Here is a 27,366-nt window from a genome sequence, read left to right on the forward strand (position 1 = left end):
GATCAATTTTATTTTGATACGAAACATATTTATAGAATGAATTTATCTATACTAATATAAAATTAATTCTTTTAAAATAATATTTAACGTTAGATTTCCATCCTATAAACAAAAATATAATTTTCTGTATACTAAAACTATATATATATATATATATATATATATATGGGGTAAATAGTTAGCGACTTCCTCCATGTGACATCATACAAATAGCGTCTATACATTTGTGGTTCAAATACTTACACATAGTTAATGACCTCAGCAAATAATTAATGAGCTGGACCACTTAAAGTAACGTTTCACTCCCTTGCAAGATTATGGTCACAGTTATATTCAATACACGTAGTTAATGACCTCAGCAAATAATTAATGACCTGGACCACTTAAAGTAACGCTTCACTCCCTTGCAAGATTATGGTCACAGTTATATTCAATATATATAAATATAGATCGCCGTGGCCACGCAATGGAGGTGCAGCAAATTTGTAATTCACCAGTTAGTTAAGATCACAATATAGGTGTCGCCCCTTCTCATACATATATATATATATATGTATCTCATCTGCCAACAAATTAGCTTGGTTTTTTAAGAAGGTAATTAAATCATATAATTTCCCTTTTCTCTTATTTTTATGCACAATTTGATGAATCATTTTATTTATTTATTTATTTAGTTTTGTGCTGGAATTTTATGAATTATTTTATTTATTTATTTATTTAGTTTTATGCAAGTTCATTAATTAATTGTTTTATCGGTATATAGTAAGACTGAATCAGCTTATGTTATCTCATAGTATTCGTAAACTAATTTAGTGGTAAAAACCAACAGAGACTGCATCTCTAAATGCTGGGTTGAATTAAATTTGGATGTAATCTCTTTTTTTATGCTGGCTTATAATATATTTATATGTATATATATATATATATATGATTTTTTTTTTCTTTCATTGAAAAATCCTGGATTAATTACTGTTTTTAATTAAAAAAAGGGATATTATTGCATGAAGTCCCTAAACTATATAATTAGTATCATTTCAGTCTCTAAGTTTTTTTTTTTGGGAACAATTTCATCTTTAAACTAACTTCAACAATTCACCTTAATCCCTAATATATGTAATCGGTATCACTTTAGTCCTTAAACTTATTTTTTTGACAATTTCATCCTCAAACAAACTTCAACAATTCACCTTAGTTCCTAAGCCCTTTTCCATCTATTTGAAACCGCGAAACTCACATGCTTTAACCGTGAGCCAATTTTGAAGGACATTTAAGGTTTTTTCCATTATCTATTTCCTCCCATTTTTTCTTCGCAAATCTAAAAAATGAACTGAAAATAATTATAATATTATTGAAATTTGAATTTTTCCTTTTATTGAAGAGCTAGCTTGCCTTTGGTGTTTAAACTTTCAATTTAATAATTATAAATGAGATTTAAAATAATATAAAAAATGAAAAAATTTATCCAAGCATAAATACCAACCATAATAATACATCAAGATCAACCAGTCAAATTCTAATTAAATCAGCATTTTAATTAGTTTTTGTATTTTTTAAATTATATTATTGATTTATTGATTTTTCATTGGTGATAGCTGGTTTGGTAAATTACTCCATTTTGTTTATGCATGTCAAGAAGATGATTCAATTTTCTATCATTAACGAAAAATTACTAATTCAATAATATAATTTAAAAAATACAAAAACTATTTAAATGTTAATTTAATTAGAATTTGATTGGTTGATCCTGATATATTATTATGGTTGGCATTTATGCTTGGATAAATTTTTTCCTTTTCATATTATTTTAAGTCTCATTTATAATTAGTAAATTGAAAATTTGAAAATTTGAACAACAAAGGCAGGCCACTGCTCTTCAATGAAAGAAAAAGTTAAAATTTCAATAATATTATAATTATTTTCAGTTCACTCTTTGGATTTGTAGAGAAAAAAAAAAAAAAAAAAAGGGATAACAGAAAAAATCTTAAACGTCCTTCATAATTGGCTTATGTTTAAAGCATGTGAGTCACACTGTTCCAAATGGATGGAAAAAGGGATGGAAAAGGACCTAGGGACTAAGGTGAATTGTTGAAGTTAATTTGAAAATACAATTGTCAAAAAAGTAAGTTTAAGGATAGAAGTGATACTGATTATAGAGTTTAGGGACTAAGGTGAATTGTTAAAGTTAGTTTCAGGATGAAATTGTCAAAAAAATAAGTTTATGGAATAAAATGATACTGATTGTATAGTTTAGGGATTTCATGTGATAATATCACTTAAAAAAATAAAGAAAAAGGTTTTTTATTTTCTCTCTCATTACGGCGATGGAGTTTTCCTTTATTTTCTCCGTCTCTTTTTCTAAAAATATGCAGAAATAATGCGCTTCACTCGAATTGGATGGTGATGCTTAATCATGCGTGTTTAGAATTTACAACATCCATATTACAGATTGGATTATAATCCACTAGGTTTTATGAGAGAAATAATATTAACTAATTGTACTTCTGGGGTAGAGTTGGGATATAAAGGGTGAGCATGATTGTACATACAAATAATACCTTTATGTTTCAGCAATATATATATATATATATATATATACACATATAGATATATATATATATATATATATATATATATATATATATATATATATATATATATAGAGAGAGAGAGAGAGAGAGAGAGAGAGAGAGAGAGAGAGAGAGAGAGAGAGAGAAAGAGTTTTTGATATAGTGGCTATTTAACTCACCTTATTGAATGATATAAACATAGCATAATATTAAATGGAAGAAAAAAATGTAGAAAAAATTTTATTTTTTTAAAATTCAGTGTTATTACAGACCATATAACAATTTAATAAATTGTCATTAAAGGGTTCACCTTTCTTGCACTAGTTTTAGTATTAAACATAAAAGTAAAAGTAAATGCTATAAATTAATATAACTATATATTATTTTCTTATTTTCTTATTTTATTCCTAAATCGTCAATTATAAAGTGGGCTAGCTTAGTCTAATAAATCAAACTGTATATATGTATATATATACTTTTCTTATAAAATGAACCCTTATGTTAGCAAAATAAATGATCATGTAAGTATGTACTTTTTGTCTTCCAAAATAAGCTTGCTGGAGAATATGTACTTTTTGTCTTCCAAAATAAGCTTGCTGGAGAATGACTACAACATGTCAACACTTTCATCAGGAGGCCAAGTCTCTATTCAAACATTAACTTTTATGTATTTGGGGAAAAAAAAGGAAAACCATTAATTTTCTGAATCATGATCTAAAAAATAGTGTATACAAACTATAAACTTAATTTAAATATACATATTATTAAAATAATAAACGTTGGTTAATTTAATTATCATTTATATTAGTATAATCATGTATTAAGTATGATAGCTATTCTATTTAATATAGTTAGTACTTACAAAAGTTTTGTATTTCAGTTGTTTGGTTTTTCTAGTTTACTATTAATCAAGGACTTTCTATATTTTGTTAATGCGCTTTTTAAATTTGATTTTGTTTTTCTATTTTTCTATTTTATTTTTGCAGTGTCTTGCATTTGGCTAGGTAGATTCATTTTTCTAACATTTTTAGTTTTGTATTTTATAAATAATCAATCGAAAAAAAATAACTCATATAATGTCCATCAACCAAATATATAAATAAATATAAATCCTATCTTAATGTATTTTCAAAAGGATTACACTAAAATTATTGTAAAGTTAAATTAACAATTAATTTATGTCATTAAATTCTCAGAAAAATAAATTATGCTATTAAATATTTAAATTATGGGTAATCTACACCGTTGGTCCATGAATTATTCTTTTCTTTTGTTTTTTGCATTTATATTCCAAAAGTTCAAATTTGTATTGCACCATTAATACTTGGACCATTCTACATCCAAAAATAGGTAAGAATGAAAGATCAAAGGGCCACTACGACATGACCCAAAAAAAAAAAAAAAACCCAAAAAAAAAAGGTGCCACTTCGACATAATTTAGGAATCATACCTATCAATCCTAATAAATAACAATAACAAATATTTTTGAACAATAGTTTTTTTTTTATAAAAATAATTTACAATTTTTTGAATCTTTTCAGCTAAAAAAGATATAAAATTATACTTTTCTACAGATCTATATTTAAAAAAGTTGAAATGATTACTAAAGCTTTGAAATTATTTTTTTTAAGTGAATGCAAGATTAAAAATCAATATAAAAATTTTAAAAGGTTTATAATTTTTATATATAAAATAACTTTGTTACCATAAATAAATGAAAGATGTAAAAAAGGAAATTTAACTAGTAAGTGACGAATGATTTTAAGAATAAAGTTTTTTTAAAAAGAATTAGTATAAATTCTTTTTTTTTTTTTCCTTTCTAAAAAAATCCGAAAGATTTTGAGTACATGTTAAATTTGTTCTCTCTTTTTTTTTTCATGACTTTATAAAAGTTAAATATAATTTCTTATAATCTTTAGACAATTATTAAAAAGAATATTCTCTTTAAAAATAATATTTTTATGTAATTTTTAGTCATTTTTTTTAATTGCTTATATTGCATGTGGGTCTCTAAATTAGATTGGAGTTGCACTTTAGTCCATACTACTACTGGATTTTGGGATGAAATTCTATCATGACCAACAGAAAACCGAATTTTTGGGGGGAAAAAACTACCAAATATACATATATTTAGTTACAGTCAAGATCCGATCAGGCATCCACAACTTAAATAACTTGTGGGGCATGGTGTTTTTGGTCTTGTAAAAAATAAACGATTTTGCTTATAATTGAAGTTGACTACTTTATTTTATTCTTTCTACCGGATTGCTAATAGACATATTAAGCAAGTTTCATCACATTAGAGGCTTTCTGCGCACATTGTTAATGTGTCCATTAGCAATCCAGCATGATGAAGAAAAGTAGTAATCAAGTAGTCATCAACTTGAATTTGAAGCAGAAACATTGATTACAAGACCAAAAGCACCATGTCCACAAGTTATTTAAGTTGTGGACGTCAGACCCTGACTGTATATAATTAAAGCATAAACTATGCATCGAAACCATAGCCCGTTCCTATTCACAACATGCTCTCCTTTTGAAATATTTTCTTGGCTCCGCCCTTACTCCTGCTCTCCCTTCTCCCCTTTCATTATCCTTCCATTTTTTTCACCGCCAAACAAAGCGTAAATTAGTTCATTATTGGTTCCAATAGCTCGTATAATTAATATTATTGATATAGTTATTATAATTCTTATTTTTTGGGGATAATTGATATATGATATAGATTTATAATCATAACATCTCAGCTTGCAAGATTTTAAATGGATACAATCGACCGAAACGATCCAATAATAACTTCGATCGAAGAGAAGATGAAAAGCTTGCATCGCTTAACCCCCCGAGTGTTGTATCTATAGAGTTCCTCACAGACTTCGCAGGCATGGAGAAGAATTTTACAAACCCAAGGTAGTTTCTATAGGTCCACTTCACCATGGCGATAAAGGCTTAGAGAAGATGGAAGAGAAGAAAATGATTTATCTAAACGATTTTCTTCAACGGAACAATGTAAATTTGTGGCAATGTTTTGAGACTGTACGTGAAGGCCTAGAAGGATTAAGAAGTTGTTACGCAGAAGATCTGCGGTACAAAGAAAATGAACTCGAACTCGTGAAGATCATTGTAGTGGATGCTGTTTTTGTTGTTGAGGTTTTATTGAAATGTTCGGGCATAGGATTACGAGGTGATAATGATAGAATGTTCAATGAATGGATATTAAGTGCTGTCAGGACTGAACTTCTGCTGCTTGAAAATCAGTTGCCCTTCTTTATCCTTGAGGATCTTTGGTGGTTAGGAACGAAAGGGTACCTTTCGCTGAAGCGATATTGCTACGATTTCTTCTTACAAAATAATTTTTTAAAGGAAAACGAAAAATGTTGGGAGCAATTAAGGCCAAAGCATTTACTTGATCTCCTGAGAATGTTTTATGAACCTGCATCATCGACGGCACAAGGTCAAGATGGACAACAACATTCTAGTTGTGCAGCTCAAACAGTTCTATGCATTCCTAATGCAAAAGCAGAGGATGAGCCAGTTCTATGCATTCCTAATGCGACCCGACTACATGAAGCGGGAGTTGAGCTTAAGATGACAAAAACAAACGAATTATTGGACATAGTTTTCACCAACGGGACTTTGGAAATTCCTGTATTGGAAATTAGTGATGACACAGAATCAATATTAAGAAACTTAATTGCCTTTGAGCAGTGCCACAATTGCAAAAAAAGTTACTTATCTCATTACGCAAGAGTGATGGATTACATTATCAACACTCCAAAGGACGTGGATTTACTTGTTGAAAAAGGAATTGTTGTGAATTTGTTAGGTCACAGCGATGATGTGTGTACCATAATCAACAGACTAGGAGATGGTGTCAGTATAAGCTTTGGAACTAATTTTCATTATGCTCGTCTTTACAAAGAAGTTGACTCACACTGCAAAACCCCATGGCACCAGTGGAAAGCAACCTTAAAACATGATTACTTCAACACACCATGGGCAATCATTTCTTTCATTGCTGCAGTTGTTCTAATCGTGCTTACCATTATACAGACAGCATGTTCTATTATCTCTACTAAAAATGGAAAATGATTCTGATTCTGTTTGTCAATTCTCTTCTTCTTATCGTGACCGTGGATGTTGGTCACGAAGAAAAAAAAAAAAAAAACAAAAAAGTGGTTTGCTATGGCCTAAACTTTGCTGTGTATTGTTGGGATGAGAATTGGAATCATATGGTAATTGAAGGCGAGGCATTATATGGAAACCCGATGTGCTTCTTCGTTTGTGTGTCTTTGTGAGAATTCATAATGTGGATCATGTACTTATTCGCAGGACTTGTATGTGGGTGCTTGAATTAATAATGCTTCTTCTTTTTCGGTTTTTGTATTTTTGGCATTGGAAGTCCATTCATCTACATTGAATGTTGCATAATTTATTCAATGATTACCAATGTGTCCTTAAAAAAACAACCAAAAAAAAAAAAAAACAATTATTAAATAATACTTCCTAGCATTGAAAAAAAAAAAATTTTCTTTTTTAAAAAAATTCTTTTTAAACAACTTATTTTCCCTCTCAAGGTTTATTTATTCTCATTTTCAAAGAAACTCAGTCATCGTTTGTATATTATTATCTCTTTTTGTTTATTTATTAGTTTTGTCAAAAAAAATATATATATAATTTAGAATACTTATATATGAAAGATATATCAGTGAGGTTCTTATCCAGTTACTCAATAAACTTTAAAGAGTAAGTAAAGGTTACCAGTAGGTTGATTATGGATTATAAATTCAGAGTAGGATAATTTATATTATCTATACACATGTACATATGCATATATCATATATACATATATATGTAAGCATGAATGTTTAAGTCAAACTCTAAAAATAATAAAGAAAAAGGAAAGGATCAAATTAACTTTATAACATAAGAGATTTACCTTTACCAACAAAAAAAAAAAAAAAATTGTCAACAAAAGTATAAACTTCATTGGTAAATTTTTTACCGGTGAATATAATTTCATTGGTAATTTATTTCATTGGTAATTTCATCACCTATGTACTTCCTTTGTGATTGTATTTACGAAGAAATATTTAACTTTCCCTGACTAATACTTTTGCCGACAAAATGTAAATGTTCTCACCAAAACTTATTGCCCTCAAATATAAAGTCATCAGTAAAAAATTTTGGCAGCAAAACATATCATCTAGAAAAGTATTTTTTATATTTGTTTGAATCAATTAAAAATCAATTAGGGACGAAAATGTTTTCTCTGCAATAAGTATTTCACCGTCAAAACTTTAATTTTGTTGACAATGGTCTTGCTTTTAGCGAGGCAGCACTTTGGTCGGCAATAGATCTTTTTCCAGCAAAATAAAATGTAGGATGAAAAATGTTTTCCTTTTAGTAACAAAAATATTTTGTAGGCAATAAGTATTTTACTATCAAAATCTTAATTTTGTTGGCAAAAGGTCTTATTTTTAGCAAGACATCACTTTTGCTAGCAATAGTTGTTTTGTACAAAATAAAACTTTTGATGACAAAATCTTCCTTTTTGCGGGACTTTTTTGTTGGTAAATATCCAAGGTTTTACCAAGAAAATTTATGGTCTGTAATTAGCTTTCTACTTAAAAAATAAAAAAATAAAAATTGGTCAGTCAAAAAGCTTATGTTTTAGCAACAAAAAGCTTATGTTTTAGCAACAAAATATTTTGCTGGTAATGTATTTTTTGGCCGACAAAAGTTGGCAAAGGTCTTTCCAATTTTCCTTTTTAATTTTGTACAAAATATTTCAAATAATCTTTTTTTGTTATTTTTATTTAATTTTATTTCCTTGTGGTTTTTTCTATTGTTTTTTCTAACACAAATATTATAAAAATATCAATACTATATAAAAATAATTAAACAAAAGAGAGTACAACATTAATAATAAATATGAACATACATGCTACGAAAATTTATAACATTTACTACAATAAATAATAATAAATAATATCAACAAGCAGTTGATGCAGGTAACGGAGGAAAATGAAACCTACTAAAAGATGTACCATTACCAGGCCAAGACTTATGTGCCATAAATTGTTGTCTAAGCTTTCTCATTTGGCTCATCTATTATTCATACTTTGACATCTGTTCTTTAGTTTGGTGCTTGTATGAGTCATATTCTTCTTTTATACTTGATTCGCTCAAGCAAAGCAATTATATGTGGGGATGATTGTCTTTTATGAGTAGATGATGAGACTAGTTTTGACTCATATCCCATGCCAGGTATATATACTGATCTAGTTCCAAAAACTTCATGAGCAGTCTCTAATCTTTTCCCATCCACAGACTCTAATCTTTCCTCAAGTTCTAAATGTCCTTGATGCATGTCCTCCTACAAGAAAAAAAAATATATATATATATATATATATATGAATATATTTTTCATTTACAAATTAAACAATAAGTTGTAAAATGTTAACTATAGGCTAGAAAAATTATTTACATACATATCTTTGTTGAGCTGTTTCATGAAAAAAATCCACTTGTCTTTGTGTTTGTCCATGAGGAATACTATGCTTATTCATAAAGTTTTACTTTTCATAAAATTAATAAATAAGCATATTGTTAACATTAATTTTTAATTATCGAATTTTGGAAAAAAAAAAAAATATATATATATATATATATATATATACATATATACCTTTGATTTTTCCTGAAGATGATATGCAAAGGGTTTTGATCCTCTATAATGACAATAAGCACATTTTCACAATTTTTTGTGTTTTATTTGTAAATGGTGCTGCACATGAAACAATACTTTAATTAATTCAAAAATATAATTTAATAACTATAAAAATAATAAATATTAATCATATATACCAGATCTTTTTCTTTGGTACTAAAGAAATCATGTATATAAAGCCAATCATCTTCCTTTAAGCCTAAGAGAAGAGTGGATTGCTTAGTTTCCTCAATTGTCTCAAACTCCAAAAAGTGATTATGGAGTCTGTGACGAAAATCACTAGATGGTTTATTAATTATATGATTGATATATTTAACATTATTATCATTTTGTAGGTCTATGTCAAACCTAAACTACAAAATAAATAATAAAAATGTTATACTAGTTGTAAATAAAAATACAAGTGATTGAAAATAACATCATTATGATAATTAAAATGTTAGTTAAAAATAATTAGAAATACCTCTAGAAGGTTTCTGATTCTTTTTTTCTCATTCTTATCAATTTTCATCCATGTCTCAACTTGAAGAGAAGCATGTTTTCTAATAAGATAACCGTAAAGCATCCTTTCTTATAAGATAACTGCACTTACTTGTTAATTTATTTGAAATCTTGTCATTCATAAGTCTCCCTGCATCATAATTCATTTCCACCTTTAACCTCCCTATAGTTGCAACCATAGCTGCAGTTTCTTTGCCAATAGTCTACTTCCTAACATTTTTGTTTTGCAAATAAGATGCTGAAAATATTAAATAAATAGATAAGACAGTTATGCAAGTAATATATAATTAAAAAGACTAATTTAAGCAACTATTTGAAAAGAAAATTAACATAAATGTAATTTAATTAATGTTTATATTTGATATGTATATATGATCAAGGTTTAAAATTTTAGTTTCGGCAGAAATATCAAAACTCCAAAATATGAAAATTCCCATATAAATATCGAATATCGATAAATATTTACAAAAAAAAAATGATGAAATTTTATTTTAAAAAATAAAAATTTTTGTTAAAATTTTAGCATTAACTTATTTAATCAATCAAATATTAAATAGATTATAAAAATTGCAAAAATATTAAATATATATTATATTTCTCTTAATAAATTTAATTTATAGTAAGCCGTAACGATTATAAATAAACTATTATTGATAAAAATATACAAAACAGTATATATTTAATAAAATTATTTATTAATTAAGATAAAACATTTTACAGCTACATTATATTTCATAAATACCATCTCAATACTCATGGAACTTTTAGTTAATTGAAAATTATTGATCTTTTCTTTGTTTTTATTTTCAGATATGAAATGTAAAAAGTAATTATTAAAATATGTATCTTTTTAATAATTTTTTCATATAATTATTAATATGTCAATCATATGGATCTTATATTAAATATAGTTGTCTTTAATGTTTAGTATAATTATTAATATGTCAATCATAAGAATCTTGTGTTAAATATAGTTGTCTTTAATGTTTAGTATAATGTATTCTATCCTTTTTTATTTGTATTTATTTAACCTTATCAATCAAAATACTATCAATACTCTATATAATATTGTATTTCCATATTATTATTTTATGTTATTATTTTTCATTTTTATATAATTTATTATTAAATTATAATTATAATTATAGGACTCTATATAAGATGGATTATAATGAATCCATCTTATAAAAAATGTATAGCAAGTATATATATATATATATATATATTATCAATGAATAGAACTTATCAAAGTTATTTAATTTAATTCGCTTCGTTTTATTTATATCATTAAACATTTAAAAGATAATCAAAAGGTTAAAAAAAAAATATCACTAACGTTAATATGGTAAAATAATTTACTAAACATCGATAATATTTTTGAATTTTTTATAAAAATTTTAAAAATTTCATAAATATTTTTAAAATTTCCATAGAAATTTTTGAAATTTATATGCAAATTTTTGAAATTTCGATAGATATTATGATTTTTTTAACTAAATTTTTAAAGATTTTATGTGAATGATTTGACATAAATTTCCATGCAAATTTTGATGAAATTTTTAAAAATTTCGATGAATATTATGGAAATTCTATTCGTTTCTATTTAGAATCTAAATTTCTTTTCAATCCTTTAAAAAAAATTGAAAAGAATTTTTGAGGAAAATTTCGATATTTCAAGCCTTGAGTATGACTATATATGTGAATCTAAATAATATTATTTAGAAACTATAATTTAAGTATTATAGTGAAGTGATTATATGTTTGCCTTATTATACTTTTAATTTTTAATATATAGTTTGATTTTTTTTTAAATTATTTCAATATCAATTAAGAACTAGTAGTTTATGATTTAAAAACAAAATTAATATAAAGGTAATTTATTTTTTACTTAAAAACAGACCATGCAATTTTTAATTGTATTTTTTGAAAAAAATCAACAACTTTAACATACAATAATTTAAAAAAAAAATTCAAAATTAACTTTTAAAAATTTTGGTGTAATATGCATATATATAATTTTATAATATGGTTAACATAAAATAAGTTTATATGACTATATATATGAATTTGGATAATTTTATTTAGATACTATAATTTAAGTATTATATTCAAGTGATTATATGTTTGCCTTATTATGATTTTAATTTTCAATATATAGTTTGTTGGTTTTTGAAGATTATTTCAATTATCAATTAGGAACTAGTATTTTATTAGTTAATAAATTATTTAAAAACAGATTAGTATAAATGTAATTTTCTTCCTTAAAAATAAACCATGCAATTTTTTTTTATTTAAAAAAAAAGACAATATTAATTTTTAAAAATTTTGGTGTAATATGCATATATATAATTTTATAATATGGTTAGCATACAATGAATTTATATTTGATATGTATACATAACTATATATATGAATTTAGATAATTTTATTTAAATACTATAATTTAAGCATTATATTGAAGTAATTATATGTTTGCCTTCTTATAATTTTAATGTATATAATTTTATAATATGGTTAACATACAATGAATTTATATTTGATATGTATACATAACTATATATGTCAATTTAGATAATTTTATTTAAATACTATAATTTAAGTATTATATTGAAGTAATTATATGTTTGCCTTCTTATAATTTTAATTTTCAATATATAGCTTGATGGTTTTTAAGATTATTTCAATTATCAATTAGGAACTAGTACTTTTTAATTTAATTAATTATTTAAAAACAAAATTAATATAAATTGTAATTTTTTTCCCCTTAAAAACGAACCATGCAATTTTTAATTTATTATTTTAAAAAAATCAGCAACTTTAACATATGATAATTTTTAAAATTCAATATTAATTTTTAAAAATTTTGGTGTAATATGCATATATATAATTTTATAAGATGGTTAAAATACAAATACAATAAATTTATATTTGATATGTATATATGATTTTATATGTGAATTTAAATAACTTTATTTAGATACTATAATTTATAATTCAAGTATTATATTGAAGTGACTATATGTTTACCTTATTATGACTTTAATTTTCAATATATAGTTTGATGGTTTTTCAAGATTATTTCAATTATCAATTAGGAACTAGTATTTATGATTTAAGCAATTATTTAAAAACAAAATTAATATAAATGTATTTTTTTTTCCTTAAAAACAAACCATGCAATTTTTTATTTTTTTTTAAAAAATTAACAAGTTTAGCATACAACAATTTTAAAAAAATCAATTTATTTTTAAAAACTTTTTTGTAGTGTCCATATATACAATGTTGTAATAAGTTTAACATATAATAATGTTATAGTTGTTATGTATATATGACTACATAAACTTATTAATTATAATTTAGGATTTAAATCTTTTTAACTAAAATGCTTATGATTAAGATATATATATGTACTTATGCTACTATGAGGAGTAACAGATGTAATGGATGAAACAGATAAGCGGATGGTGCAAGTGGAATAGATGGATCGGGTGGAGCAGATGAAGGGGATGGAATCGAAAGGCTTGGATTTGGTATGCTGAGAGTTGGAATGATTGAAACCAAACAATTCGCTCTAATTTTCACTGATTCACTATGACTACGGCCATGACCACAGCCATTGCCATGGCCATGGTCATGGGCACCAAGTTGAGCACAACCACATTTTGAGTTATTCATATAATTTAATGAATGTATATTAATACAATAATAAATAAACACTTCATTCAATATTTCCAAGGGAAGCACTTTAATTAATGTATCAAAATACAACACAAATACATTCCAACCAAAAAAAAAAAAAAATACAACCCAAATATTTAAAAAAATAAAATAACAACTAACAATGCTAATTGAAATGACATAACATTCACACTGGTTTATTATGAAGTGACTTTATTAATCAATTGCTATCGTCTTCATTAGTCAATATAAGATCTTCACGGTTAGATGCATAATTATCACCACTCATCTTATTCTCACTTCCATCATCTATAAAATTATCATCAACATCATCTAACATTGTAAAAATAGATTTAACATATTCAACAATGTCTGGTTCAACATCAACTCATTGAAGGTGAAGCTCATTTAACTTATCATTAACTTCCCAAACAAAATCTAAAGACTCATTCTTTTGATATGCATTTAGTGTTGATATTTTAACTTCATTATCCTCTTCTATCTTCTCAAAAACATCCCACAAATTTTTATGATATGCCTTTTGTACAACCTTTCAGCTGATCCCTAATTTAGAATCATCAAGGGAGAAAACTGCTGAGCTTGACTTGCCAAAATATAAAGATCATTAGTATACCATTGATGACAAATATTAATACTCGTGAAGTAAAAATCCTTTTACATCCTTTTTTTTTTGGGTTTTGTGTCAAATCACTTGCATTTGAATGCAAATGCAAATTTATTCAACTTATACTGTAGTTTAACAACCGATTTTTAAACTCCATAGAAGTCCATCTCATCCTCTTCATATACTCTTTGTATCATAACACCACTATTTTGACTGTCAGCTGATCATCCCATGCTTTAACAATAATTAAACTTCATTGACAATGCTAGTAGAAGAAATGTTCACTCGAAGATCGGGCATACTTACTAGTGAATATTAATGATCAGTTGCATCCACTGCCCCTTGAGAACATAAAATTTCCATCTACAACACAAAATTCAAAAATTTGAAAAGTAACAATATTTCAAAATATTAATATAATTATAGTTGTACATGATTTGAATTAATACTAAATTACTTATACGATTTTGAAACCATACTAGAAACATTTCTTGTTGCCTTTGGAATAGATTGTTACAACTTTATTTTTCCAAGTCAAACATGTACTCATTAAAGTACAAAAATAATTATTTAAAATTTATACCACCAAAATTATCATAAAATTGAAGTATAAAAATATATATTTCAAAGTTGAAGATGATATTTTCTTATTCTAAATAATATAAAATTTCCTCGTAATTATTAAGAATATACCAATGTGTTTTCTTATTTTTTTTTTTTTCCTCCACTAGTTTTAGATGAGAAATATGTTACGTTTTAGATGCCATATAACCGTCAAGATATTGTATGGAAGTTAAAAAAAAAAAAAAAAAAAAAAATATTCTATTTGCTTGCCGCTTTAAGTATCTTTAATCACCACGTTTTGTTAGATGCAGCTCTTTCTTTATTTTCATATCTCCCAATCTTTTTTAGCTTTATCAGTACTCTTTGTCTTATTATCAATATCCAATAAAGTTCCAACAACATTATCACATATATTTTTATCAATATACATAATATCAAAAATATGCATATTTTCAAAGAAGGCCAATATTCTAACTCGAAAAATATACTTTTTTGGTCCAATTCAAATCTGATGATATACGCTTACGTTTTAGACTTGGATGCTTCCCTAATTTCACCGCGTCTACACATTTCAATTGCCTCACTATGTCCTCACCTGATAATTTTTTTGATGCAGATCTAGTTTTATATTGAACATCGTGTAGACAACTCCTTCCCCAACGATGGTGAGTAGGTAAATATCAAGATGATCCATATAACATATCTTACCACTCAACCTTAATGATGATGTTTCCTTGTTGCGCACAGGACAAGCTTTGTAACATTTAGTACTCTAACCTAATAGAAGTCCATATACCGGAAAATCATTAATTATCCATAAAACTACAGCATGCATTTGAAATATTTTACCAGTTAAGTGGTTATATGTTGGCACTCCACTTCACAACTCTTTAAGTTCTTTAACCAAGGATGTAAATATACATCAATTTCTCTACCAGGAGATTTTGGACCTACTATCAATAGAGACATCATCAAATATGTTTGTTTCACACATTTCCACAGTTGTAGATTATATGGTATAAGAGTGACCAACCACATGCAATAATTTATGTTTTGTTCAAAAACTTTGAGAATCCAGATTTGATTATTGTGTCGTAAGGAAAAAAAAATAATTGGAAAAGAAGAATAAATCTTTTTTTATTGAGCGTGTTTGTTCATTTTGACAACTTTTTCATAGGATGATATTTTATCATAGTAATTTCTACTATATCTTCCCCGAGTTTATTCTGCAAGGAAATCCATTTAAAACATTCCAATGGATTCCTTTCAATCTCCTTATTTTATGATCTCATTAGAAATCATAAAAAACAATTCCTATTTAATATAGCTATTTGTGCAAGTATTTTACGGTTAAGAAGCAACTGCCCCTTGTACAGATTATGTATTAGTCTACGATAACTATAGTATACATTATTGTCTCGACTTACTGCATTTATCTAAGTGATCCACATACGCCGAAAATCTCTCTTTTGGCCATCTCTATCCCCATGAGCTGAAACCAAAGCTCTTATTTTTTTTGTTGAGTAATAGTCCGAGTAAGTCTTGAATGACCCCCTTGAAAATGTGAGGCAAATAAATGAATTTTTGTTCTACGTCTTTGAGCTATATATTACCGTTTAATTCTGGAATCGAAAGTTCGGTTGATCCAAGTACTTGAGAGGCTCTAGATGAAGACATGGTCTCTAAGGATCCCATAAAATTTCATTTGCAGGAGGAACCTTATAAAGATCGTATTGATTTCAAGTCCAATAGGAGTTGAACCTATATCAAAGGTTTAGAAGACCTCTGTCCTATCCATTAGACAATGGATGCAATTTTTTTTTATATTTATTTTCTTTTCATATTTATTATTCAAACAAAACAAATATGTGAAAGAATTCCGGAAATTGCGTATTCAACTATGCATTACATTAATTATATTCTATGAATTACATTAATTACAGAAACATATGTATACATATATATAATCGAATGTCATTAGTGTGTGTGTATATATATATATATATATAGCCGAAAAGAATCTGTATACATATTCACCAAAAGGAAGGCATGATTTATCCACCAAAAGGAAGGCATGACTTGTACATTAAACATCCCAATAAAAGAAAAAGTATATTACTGCAGAATGGTGGCTTTCCTAGGACATATGATATGATAATAACATTACATGCCACCTTGCATCCTCCCTCCCCTTTTCCAATCTACCGGTGATAGGATGTCCTCTACCATATGATAAGTTAAACGAAACGTGCAACATGATTATCATAAAATTGTAAACTAATAGGATATTAGAAGATAGTTTTTGCAGAGACAAACGTACATCAAATTGTAAAGATTGATTGGATATCCAACAAATAGCTTATCAAGCAGAGAAAAACATATATTACATGTCTTTAGAGATTACTGATTGATTTAAGAAAAAACTGCAAATGAACTTAGCATCCACAAAGAGATGTAATTTCAAAATGAATTTCTTGGCATTTTATCAGTGTGAAAATCCAATTTGTCACCTCACCCCTCGCGATTCTCACACGTTAAATGAACAATTCTAAACTCCAAGATTATGTTCTTTTCCATTACCACCATATAACTACCTTGTCTCGCAATATTAATAAGGACATTCTTCTGACCAAAATGCACATAAGTACTCTATGTCATGACTCATGTGCTATACAACTTCTGGTATTCTATAAAATGCATAATTCCTAGAATATCACTATACAAATCTGGATATCAACTAGGATCAATCTAGCCAGTTCAACAATAACCTACCAATAACAAGTTTCCCATCAACTCCAATATTCACAGATTCCATCACATCACACACTAATTTCCCTTGCACACACACACACACACATATGTATATATTTTAAAATAACAATGAACATGAACATACAATTTAAATACTAAGAGCTCCTACTTGGTAACTAGTTCATTAACACATTGTTCTGATAACTAACACATTAGTTCATTAACACATTGTTCTGATAACTAACACATAGAACCAAAACCACAATCCAACACCTTAGCTATCAACATTGAACCTAATTAACAACATCTATGACGATTGTTTCAATCCAAAATATATGACCAATCTAAACATACAAAGTTAGTAAAGCCAGATCAAAATTCAGAATAAAGAAAGACGCACTAGTCTCAATATCAAGACAAATAATTATAACTCAAAACATAAAAGCACAAAGTGTTCAACATAACCCTCTTCGTGTTAAAGTACACTACTTGGAATCGAAAACAAAGCCCATTTGGTGTAAAACATCAAACTACTATACTACGAACAAAGATTTAGCAGAAAACGACACCATAAAGTTCAAAACCTAAATAAGAAAAAAAAAAAAAAAAACCCAATAACAAGAGGCCATTTTTCAGGGCCCCCCACCCTACACTTCCTCGGCTCCCCAATAACAGTGCCACTCTAATGACGTCAGATTGGTTGAACATTGCTCTGTCATATCCACACAACAGCTGATATCTCGTGTTAGCATAAAGTCCTATGAAAGCCAACATAAGATTTCATGCTAACTAGGAAAAAAAATCAGAGAGTAGAGAGATGCAGAATCCAGAAACCCAGATACCAACAAAGAACCAACAGAAACGCAGAAGGAAAAAAAAAATTAATAATAAAAAATAATTAGACCTGTTTCTCCAAAAACCCAGAAACAGAGGAGCTTGACAGTGACAGTGCCAACCCAAACCTGCAGGAAAAAAAAAAAAAAAAAAAAAAAAAAAAAAAAAAAGGAGAAAATCAAAGAGCAAAGTGAAGAAGAAGACCAATTCCTTACCCAACTTATTCAATTCAACTCTTCCCCTAAATCTTCCACTCCACCGTTTTTATTTTTTTATTTTTTGCCTGAGAAGAAAAACAAAATCATTTTTTTCTTTAACAATTCAACAAAGAAATGACTAGAAACAAACACCAAAAAAAAAAAAAAAAATGTCTGCGAAAAATATTTATCGGAAACCAAACGAACTCAAACGGACCAAACAAACACCTTTTTTTCTTGGAAACCAAAAGGACCCAGATCCAGAGATGAGATGCAGAGATTGATTCTTTCGGCTTCAATCCAAACCCTTCAACCTAGAGATGAGATGTAGAGATGCAGAGATGTAGAGAAGGTGAAGGAAGAAACGAAGCCGACGGCAAAGGGGATGCCTTTGCCGCTGGAATGTCTACTCTGTGCTCTCAGCTCTCTGCTCTATGCTAAAGCTTAAAACTGGAAAGAGAAGAAAGAAAAAAAAGAACGGTAAAACGAAGTAAGAGAGATAAAAAAATAATAATAATAAAAATAAAAAAATAAAAAAGAAAAGATCCAATGCCAATTTTTAATTTATTTTGGGGCTGATATATACTGTACTAGCTTAGAGCTGGCGGGAAAGTAGACTGCCGAAAAAAATATATTATTGCCGGCGATTAATTCGTGTGCTAAAGTTAAATGAGTTCTAATATATAATTTTTTATATATTAAATAAGTTTTTACTATTAAATTGAATATAATTTTACTAGTAATACGAAGAGTTTTTACTAATTTCTCATATGATTATTATTCAAACTGTATATAAGGTTTTTTTTTTTTTTCCCTTTTTCTGCAGCAACAACATAAATAGAAGTTATAATATAACTTATTGATTTTTGAATTAAACAACATGATTTTAATTAACTAAGTTTGATATAAAAAATTCATATCTTTGCCGACCAAACTACTGATTGTCTTTCTAAAAGTCAAATCTTACAGACAAAATGTGCTAATTTCATCGGCAATAGTATCTTTACCGAGAAAATAAGAAACCCAAAGTTTTCTAATTATTTAAAAAAATATTTATATATATATATATAGTGGATAATTAAGTTTCCTTAATTAATGGTGAAAATTTATTGAAGCAAAAAAAAAAATAATAATAATAATAATAATGGTGAAAATTTAATTGTAAATTTAAATCGAAATTGACATATATATATGCTCATTTTGATTTAATACATGTTAAAAGCTGGACTCCAAATAATATTATTAATAATCATAACAATGTATGTGGAAGATAGACGGAGAAGTAATACCAACTACTATGCTTTTCATTATCCATGTAGCAAATTTTATTTTTCCTTTCAAGGAATCAAAAAATTTATATATATATATATATATATATATATGTTGTAAACAACAAAAAAATGAAAAATTAAATATCATGGGATTCCATAACAAAGAAATACATTTTTGAGAATAAAAAAAAAAAATCATACATTTGCGAAACAAACTACTAATTTTCTCCTTAAAAGTCAAACCCATGCTGGCAAAAACGTGCTAATTTCGTCAGCAATGATACCTTTGGCGAGGAAATAAGAAAATTCATTGTGCAAAATTTTTATATTTATGGAAAATATATATATATATATATAATGGATTAATTAAGTTTTACTAATTAAAGGTAAAAAAGTAATTACAAATTCAAAACGAAATTGATGTATATATGCTCATTTTGATTCAATACATTCTAAAAAATGAAGTCGAAATAAGATTATTAATGATCATATATGCGGATGCAGATAAGTAGAGTCGTAATACCAACTACTATGCTTTCATGGTCCGTACATTTTTTTTTTTACTTTTCATAAAATCAAAAATTTTAAATACATGTTTCAAACAACAAGAAATGAAAAATTAAATATTAGGGGATTTTTTTCCCAAAGAATACATTTTTGCGAATAAAAAATTCATACCTTTGCCAACGAAGCTACTAATTTTGCCCTAAAATTTAAATCTTTGCTAGCAAAACATGCTAATTTCATTAGCAATGATACCTTTGCCAGGAAATCAGAAAATTCATGGGCAAAAGTTTTTTTAATTATTTTAAATACATATATATATATATACTGGATTAATTATGTTTCCCTAATTAATGGTAAAAAAATTAATCATAAAGTAAAATCGAAATTAATGGACATATGCTCATTTTGATTCAATACATTTTAAAAGCTGAAGTTGAATTAATATTATTAATTAATGATCGTAACAAAGTATACGGATATAGATAAATAGTGTAGAAATACCAACTACTATGCTTTCATGATTAGTACATCTAACTTTTTTTTCTTTCCATAAAATAAAAAATTTAATATAAATGTCTCAAACAACAAAAAAATGAAGAATTAAATATCTTGGGATTTTTTTCTTAAAGAAAAACATTTTTGCAAATAAAACTAAAAATTCAACTTTGCCTACTAAGCTACTAATTTTCTAATTTTCTCCCTCAAAGTCAAATCTTTGCGGGGAAAACATGCTAATTTCTTCGGCAATGTTACCTTTGCCCACGAAATAAGAAGATTAGCGGGCGAAAGTATTTTAATTATTGAAAAAATATATATATATATATATAATAATGGATTAATTAAGTTTTCTTAATTAATGGTAAAAAGTTAATTGCTAATTCAAATCCAAATTGACGTATATATATGCTAATTTTGATTCAATGCACATTAAAAGTTGGATTCGAAATAATATTATTAATGATCGTAACAACAAAATTTGATATTAAAAATATCATATTATTCGAATATGAGTATAACTATATATATATATATATAAAGCATAATGGTACTTCTTAAAAAAAATTAACAATAATAATAAAAAAAGTAAATTGAAAAAAAAAAACTAACAAAATAATTGTAAGAGTAGAATAAAAGAATTGACAACTTAACTTCTAGTTAAAAAAAATAAAATAAACTAGATAACATAATAAGCACTTTTTTATTTAAGTAGTTTTTGTTATTAACTAATTGCATGTATTAGCTAATTATAATTGTAGTGAAATATTATATTAAAAATAATAATTAAATAAATAATTTATGAACCAAATTATAGGTAAATATTGAATTAAATGAAAGAATTTTAATTGAAAATAAGTAGAAATGAGAAGGAAAAAAAATGAATGGATAACTGGGGGAAACTATTAAAAAAAATTGGAAAATGAAAAAAAAAAAGAATAAAATATTAAGAAAACAAAAGAATAAAATGTTTAAAAAAAAAAATGAGGGGGGCATGTATGTATGCTATGTAGGTCTCCCTATACATTTGTTTTATATAATTTTATTTAAATTTCAATGGTGGGAAGTGATGGGGCCAACATTATTTGTGCATTTAATTAGAAAAATTAGTTACAATATTTTTATTTTTAAGAAATTCTAAAGCATCAATGACAAAATCGCGTGGCACAAAAATTTAGTTTTAGCTACAAACATCATTTTTATAGCTGGAAATTATAGCTATCTCACTTTTTTTTTTTTTTTTTTTAATGACTTTCTCTTTTCTCATACCAATCAGTCTATTATTATTATTATTAAAGTGTTTGGTACGCCAAACTCTGATCTATTGGAATCTATACTAGATAAATAAGAAGTCTTACTTAAGACTTAATTGAAATCTATCGAATAATTCTTTGATTAAAGAAGTCATAATTTTTTTTCATACTGTGGGTTCTTTTGGTTGTTATTATAGTTCTAGAGAAACCAATCGAGATGCATATGTTTTAGCTCGCAATGGGTCATTTTACCTTTCTTCTATTTTACATGGAACTTCTGTTCTATTTTTTAATGAACGTTTGAGTTTCTTTTGCCAAAAAATAAAAAATAAAAAAAATAATAATAATAATAAAAATTCTCTATTAAAGAAAATAATAGTAAGCGTTTCCCACGGACACCTGTACAAAAGATTGGGAACGACCTTGTTTACTATTATTTTAATTTTCTAGGTGAACAAACAGCTTTTTCTTTGATGTTTACTGGGAAACTGCCGTAGGGCCCGCCTGCAAATTAATCTAGTTTCTCTATGAAATTACGTCGCAATTGGTCCTTGCAGAATATTTGAAATATATATATATATATATATATGTATATATTTATATGTAGACGATGTGGAGGAAACGAAAAGGAAATTCAAGATGAGTTTACAAGCAATTTTACATCTATATATATTATAACCTGTATTGTCCAGTTTACAATAATCCGCCATAGCCACTCCCCCAACCTTTTGCTTATTTGCAGCAGGTAAAGAATCTAACCTCTTTTTCCATAATATTCTCTGTTGCTTATAATTTTGGTTTTTATGTTTCTTTGATCTCTGTGTGCTCTGTGAATTGTTTTGGTTTAAATGGAAAGTACATAATCTCAAAAATGGCCATAATTATATTCTATGTTGCTATGAGCTCTTAACAATCTATCAGTAAAATCCTGCTGAAAGTTAGATTAATTGAGTCTTTTTTTTTTTTTTTTTACTCCCCCTCGAGAGACTGTAATTGATACTGCCAAAATGCTTGATTTGATAAAAAATATTGTTTCCCGCATTTTCCTGGCAAACAAACGGAAATTGAAGAACGCACTGACAAAATGAAGGGAAAAGAGTAGAGAAAAAAGTAATATGCGTTATGATAAGCTGTATATGTTGGTGAAATTCTAAACCCCTTTAACCAAATTTGGGTTAGGGTCTTTAAGAATGTCCAACAGAATTTTTGTAGAAATTTAGGGATTCTCTGCAACAATTCCTATGTATGGATTGTGGGTTCTTTTAGGAAAAGTAAAGCTTAAGATGATATGAATTACTTGCTTATACTTGGATATCAAAATTTCTATGCTTTCTTAACAATATAATTTAGCGCATACTACAATTTACTTTATTGTTCCTTGCAAGTATCAGACATATCTTGAACAAATCTGCATCGATAGCAGGTGGATATAACAGTGCTCTTTGCACTTGCTTCTTATTTTATTTTATTTTACTTCATTGCACTTGGATTAGTGACAAAAACATGTGCAAAAAGTATCCAACTGCCAGTTTTTCAGAAGCAGGGAATTTGATGTTGAGCATTTAGGTTGAATTTTTTGTTTTGGTTGAATTTGTTATGTTAATTATAAAAATATCTGCAGTTTCTGTTACCCCAGTAATCAGTGTCATTTACTTCATCAACAACAACAACAGAAAGAGTAAAAATGGGAAGCAGGAACCAAGCTTCAAGTGACATTGAAAACTCATGTTTCTATAGCAATTTCCATGACAGAGGAGTTGGATAGCTTGCCTCCCTTATCTTCGGTATGTTGTAATTACAGAGTATCTGAGTGATTGAGGCTTGTGAACAAAAAGGCCTATACAGCACAAGTAGTTTCCATTGGTCCTCTCCACCATGGCAAGGATTGCTTAAAAGCAATGGAAGATTACAAAAAGAGGTATCTACGTGATTATCTTAAACGGACTAATACAAGCTTGGAGAATTACATAAAGATTATAAAGGAAAATGAACTTAGATTGCGGAGTTGCTATGCGGAAACCATCGGACTCGGCAGTGATGAATTTGTAAAGATAATCCTAGTGGACTCTGCCTTCATCATTGAGGTCTTATTAAGGTACAGCATCGCTGAATTTCAGGACGAGCATGATCGGATATTCAAAAAGCCGTGGATGTTGCAGGATGTCTGGCCTGACCTGTGCTTGCTTGAGAATCAGTTGCCATTTTTCATACTTGAAGAAGTTTATAAGCCTGACAAAATTTCATTGCCTTCTGGACACACTGAGAAGCCTTCAATCATTAAACTTTCCCACAAATTCTTCACAACACTGATGCATTTAGAAGGGACTGAAACAAAGTTGGAGAAAATCAAACCTGAAAATGTTGCACACTTTGTTGATTTTCTGAGAACCTTGTATATACCATTGAACCCACGTGATGGAGAGAAATTTAAAAGTCTAAATGCTCCCAGCATGACAGAGCTACACCGTGCAGGAGTTAAGTTCAGAGTAGCATCAAGCAAAAACTTGTTTGATATACATTTCAATAATGGGATTCTTGAAATTCCTAAGTTAACAATAAGTGATGAGATAGAACTGACCATAAGAAATCTACTAGCCTTTGAACAATGCCATTGCATAGAGAATTATCCGAATGATTATGTTATCACTATGAATCGCCTTGTTAACAATTCAAAGGATGTGGATTTGCTGGTAAAACATGGAATTGTTGAAAACATGGAATTGGACAGCGATGAGGCAGCTACTCTGATAAAAAAACTCGCAGATGGGGCTGCCATTGTCCAGAAAAAATTCTATTTTGCTGATATTTTTGAAGGTCTAAATGCTTATTACGGAACCTCCTGGCACAAATGGAAGGCGAACTTAAAACAGAATTATTTCAACACACCTTGGGCAATTGTCACTTTCATAGCGGCTACTCTTCTCATCATTCTAGCAATCATACAAGCGGTTTGTTCTATTCTCCAAGTGAGGTGAAGATAATTTTTGAAGTAACAAGGATTGAACCAAGATCTGCAACTCCTATACTAAGATGAAAAACTATTTTTCCTAAAAGCTATTGTCCATAAATGGTTTATCCATCTTCGATTGGAAGAATGAATTGTGGGATTTTATTGTTTCTTGATCTTTCATTCTTGCTCTTTGATTTCTAATCTAAGAAATGATAATGTGTTTATACATGTGTTAGCTATTTTTGCAACTCGAATAACTGGATACTCTAACAAACCAGTACAGATGGCTTTGACGATATGACATTGATGTAAGTTAACTACGAGCTAATTAACTCAATTCTCAGATAAGAGTTAACCCATACGTCACATCAGCTTATTACAGATTATCAGTCACAGGAGTCATGACTCCCTTCGTGACAACAGCTTCCGTGGTTGAGAGAGGATGACACCAGCTATACATGGTGCCCAACATGACGCTGCTGACTCCCAATATACTCGACTTATCCCCATGTATGGATGTGGTTTCAATGATGATTTGAATTGAATGTTTAACGGCAAAATACATCACCAGTAACTCCTCAAACTATAAAAATAGCAACGGATAAGGTTGGCCCAGCGGTTTGGCGAAAACTATAATTCCAAGTCACCTTCCCCTCCCCTTTAAATAATAAACAATGTAATCCCTAACAGATAGTCCTGTAAACTATACGATACATGTTGCGTAATCAAAAATCACTATTGACAATTTTGTAATTTAAAGATACCGATGATAATCTTTTATGGGTTTACATTTAATTTATCCAGTGTTTAATTTTGACTATATATTCGTATTATATATGTATATGAGAGGAAAAATGTTCAACTCAGAACGAGCTGATTTTTTTTTTTTTTTTAAATTGGATTTTAAATTGTAAGTTCAAGTCCCAACAAACTGATTTTCTTAAATTGTATCTTAAATTGTAACTTTTAATTTTTTACATTTGGGCAAAACTATACTATTTTCTTAGTGCAAGTAATATAATCTAAGGGCGTGACAGTTGTTCTGACTTGAGTTTAGGTGTAAACAAGAGCTGTTATGCTGGGAATATATTTCCAACATAAAATGAGCAACTTGTGACATATTTTAATTACTGAAGATGCTACCTCAATTAATGGATCGATACTAAAATCCTAATTAAATAATAGTAACCCTTCACATTTATCATGTCCAATATAAGATAGCAACTAGATTCCCAACATATCAAAGCTATATATATATATATATATATATATATAGGTGAAAAGCAGAAATCTTTCACTTTTTATAGTAAACTATAAAACATTTGAAAAAAATAAATAAATTAAAAAAAAAGGAAAAAAACATCGGAAACACAGTTTTCAAACATGTTATCAAATCTTTTCTTTAGAAATTGCCTAGACATTCCACAGGATAAAGTTCATATATGAATATCATAATGTTTCGAGTTTGATTATATTCAGATTAAATAAATCCTCTAGTTATAGTTTAAGAAAACAAACGATCCTAAATTATAGTCTTAACCAAAAACAAAGATTTTTAGTGAGGGAAATTATATAAACACCATAAGAAGTAAGGCAGGGTTGGTTTTAAAATTGACTAGAAGACATTTGGCTTGAGATTGTGTTTTGATGGAGCTTTGGCTCTTGGTTTTGCAAGTTTTGGTTAAGCTAAATGAGTAGCTTATACAATCAGATTGGTTATGGAAGTGTTTCTTAGTTTTTGCAAAACAAAATTGAGCCTAAATGACTTAGTTTCGTTCATTTGACATGTGACTTTATTACATACAGAAGCAAGTGTGAATACAACAAGTTTGTCATTCAAAACAGCCAATGAAACTTAAGTGCTTCAAACTAAAGCAATTAAGAGTGTGAATGCAATGTCACACCTTTTGGTCTAATAGTTGCTTGACATTTATTGCCTCCATATAGCTTCTCTCCGTTGAAGTAGTCTCATGAGGTTTTGACACATGTAGCTTGTTTCATTGGGTGAGAGAGACCAAATCCAAGCTTGACATATCACCAAGATTGTCCAAGTAGGTTAAGGTGCTTAAGCACCTTAGATAGCTTGTTAATTCATAACCTAAACCTAGTTAATATGCTTAATTAAATTTCATACAGTGCTCTTGAACAACTATTTAAGAGTTTTAATTATACAAGTACAGGTAAAATCAAAACAAGCATGTAAAGTCCTAAATTACACATTTTCGGCCCAGATTGGTTATGCCTCGGTTTTGGTCTCAATGTAGCTAAAATTGCCATATATTCTAATACCATCGCTGGTTTGAAACTTTTTTCAGATGTACCCTTTAGTTTTTGGTTATTGCATATATTTCCTTTTTTTTTGGGGTAAATAATTGCATATATTTCCCTTATGTCAATTTTTTTGCAAAATGTATTGTTTTGCATTGATGTTGTAATGTGACAA

The 27,366-nt window shown here is 27.7% G+C and overlaps 2 protein-coding genes and 1 long non-coding RNA gene across 4 annotated transcripts; 2 read left to right on the forward strand and 1 right to left on the reverse strand.

The window, feature by feature from the left end:
* The first annotated feature begins 435 nt into the window (after nt 1-435).
* Nucleotides 436-6,950, forward strand: LOC112492086 (UPF0481 protein At3g47200). The gene is made up of 2 exons (XM_048476577.2): nt 436-594; nt 5,315-6,950. Exon 2 carries the CDS (start codon nt 5,523-5,525, stop codon nt 6,654-6,656), a length of 1,134 nt encoding a protein of 377 aa, XP_048332534.1. The 5' UTR covers nt 436-594; nt 5,315-5,522; the 3' UTR covers nt 6,657-6,950.
* A 10,866-nt stretch (nt 6,951-17,816) lies between these two features.
* On the reverse strand, nt 17,817-19,052 carry LOC125422851 (uncharacterized). 2 transcript variants are annotated; one of them, XR_007241345.2, is made up of 4 exons: nt 19,034-19,052; nt 18,676-18,897; nt 18,466-18,533; nt 17,817-18,378 (listed from the first exon to the last, which is right to left on the reverse strand). It is a non-coding gene; the product is annotated as an uncharacterized LOC125422851 (long non-coding RNA). The 2 variants fall into 2 exon arrangements; XR_007241344.2 differs by lacking the exon at nt 19,034-19,052 and having other exon boundaries at nt 18,676-18,983.
* A 3,526-nt stretch (nt 19,053-22,578) lies between these two features.
* Nucleotides 22,579-25,096, forward strand: LOC107421215 (UPF0481 protein At3g47200). Its single transcript, XM_048475095.2, has 2 exons — nt 22,579-22,718; nt 23,595-25,096. Exon 2 carries the CDS (start codon nt 23,872-23,874, stop codon nt 24,946-24,948), a length of 1,077 nt encoding a protein of 358 aa, XP_048331052.2. The 5' UTR covers nt 22,579-22,718; nt 23,595-23,871; the 3' UTR covers nt 24,949-25,096.
* Nucleotides 25,097-27,366: the final 2,270 nt, after the last annotated feature.

The sequence above is a fragment of the Ziziphus jujuba genome, chromosome 5 (assembly GCF_031755915.1).
Source record: "Ziziphus jujuba cultivar Dongzao chromosome 5, ASM3175591v1".
NCBI lineage: Eukaryota > Viridiplantae > Streptophyta > Magnoliopsida > Rosales > Rhamnaceae > Ziziphus > Ziziphus jujuba.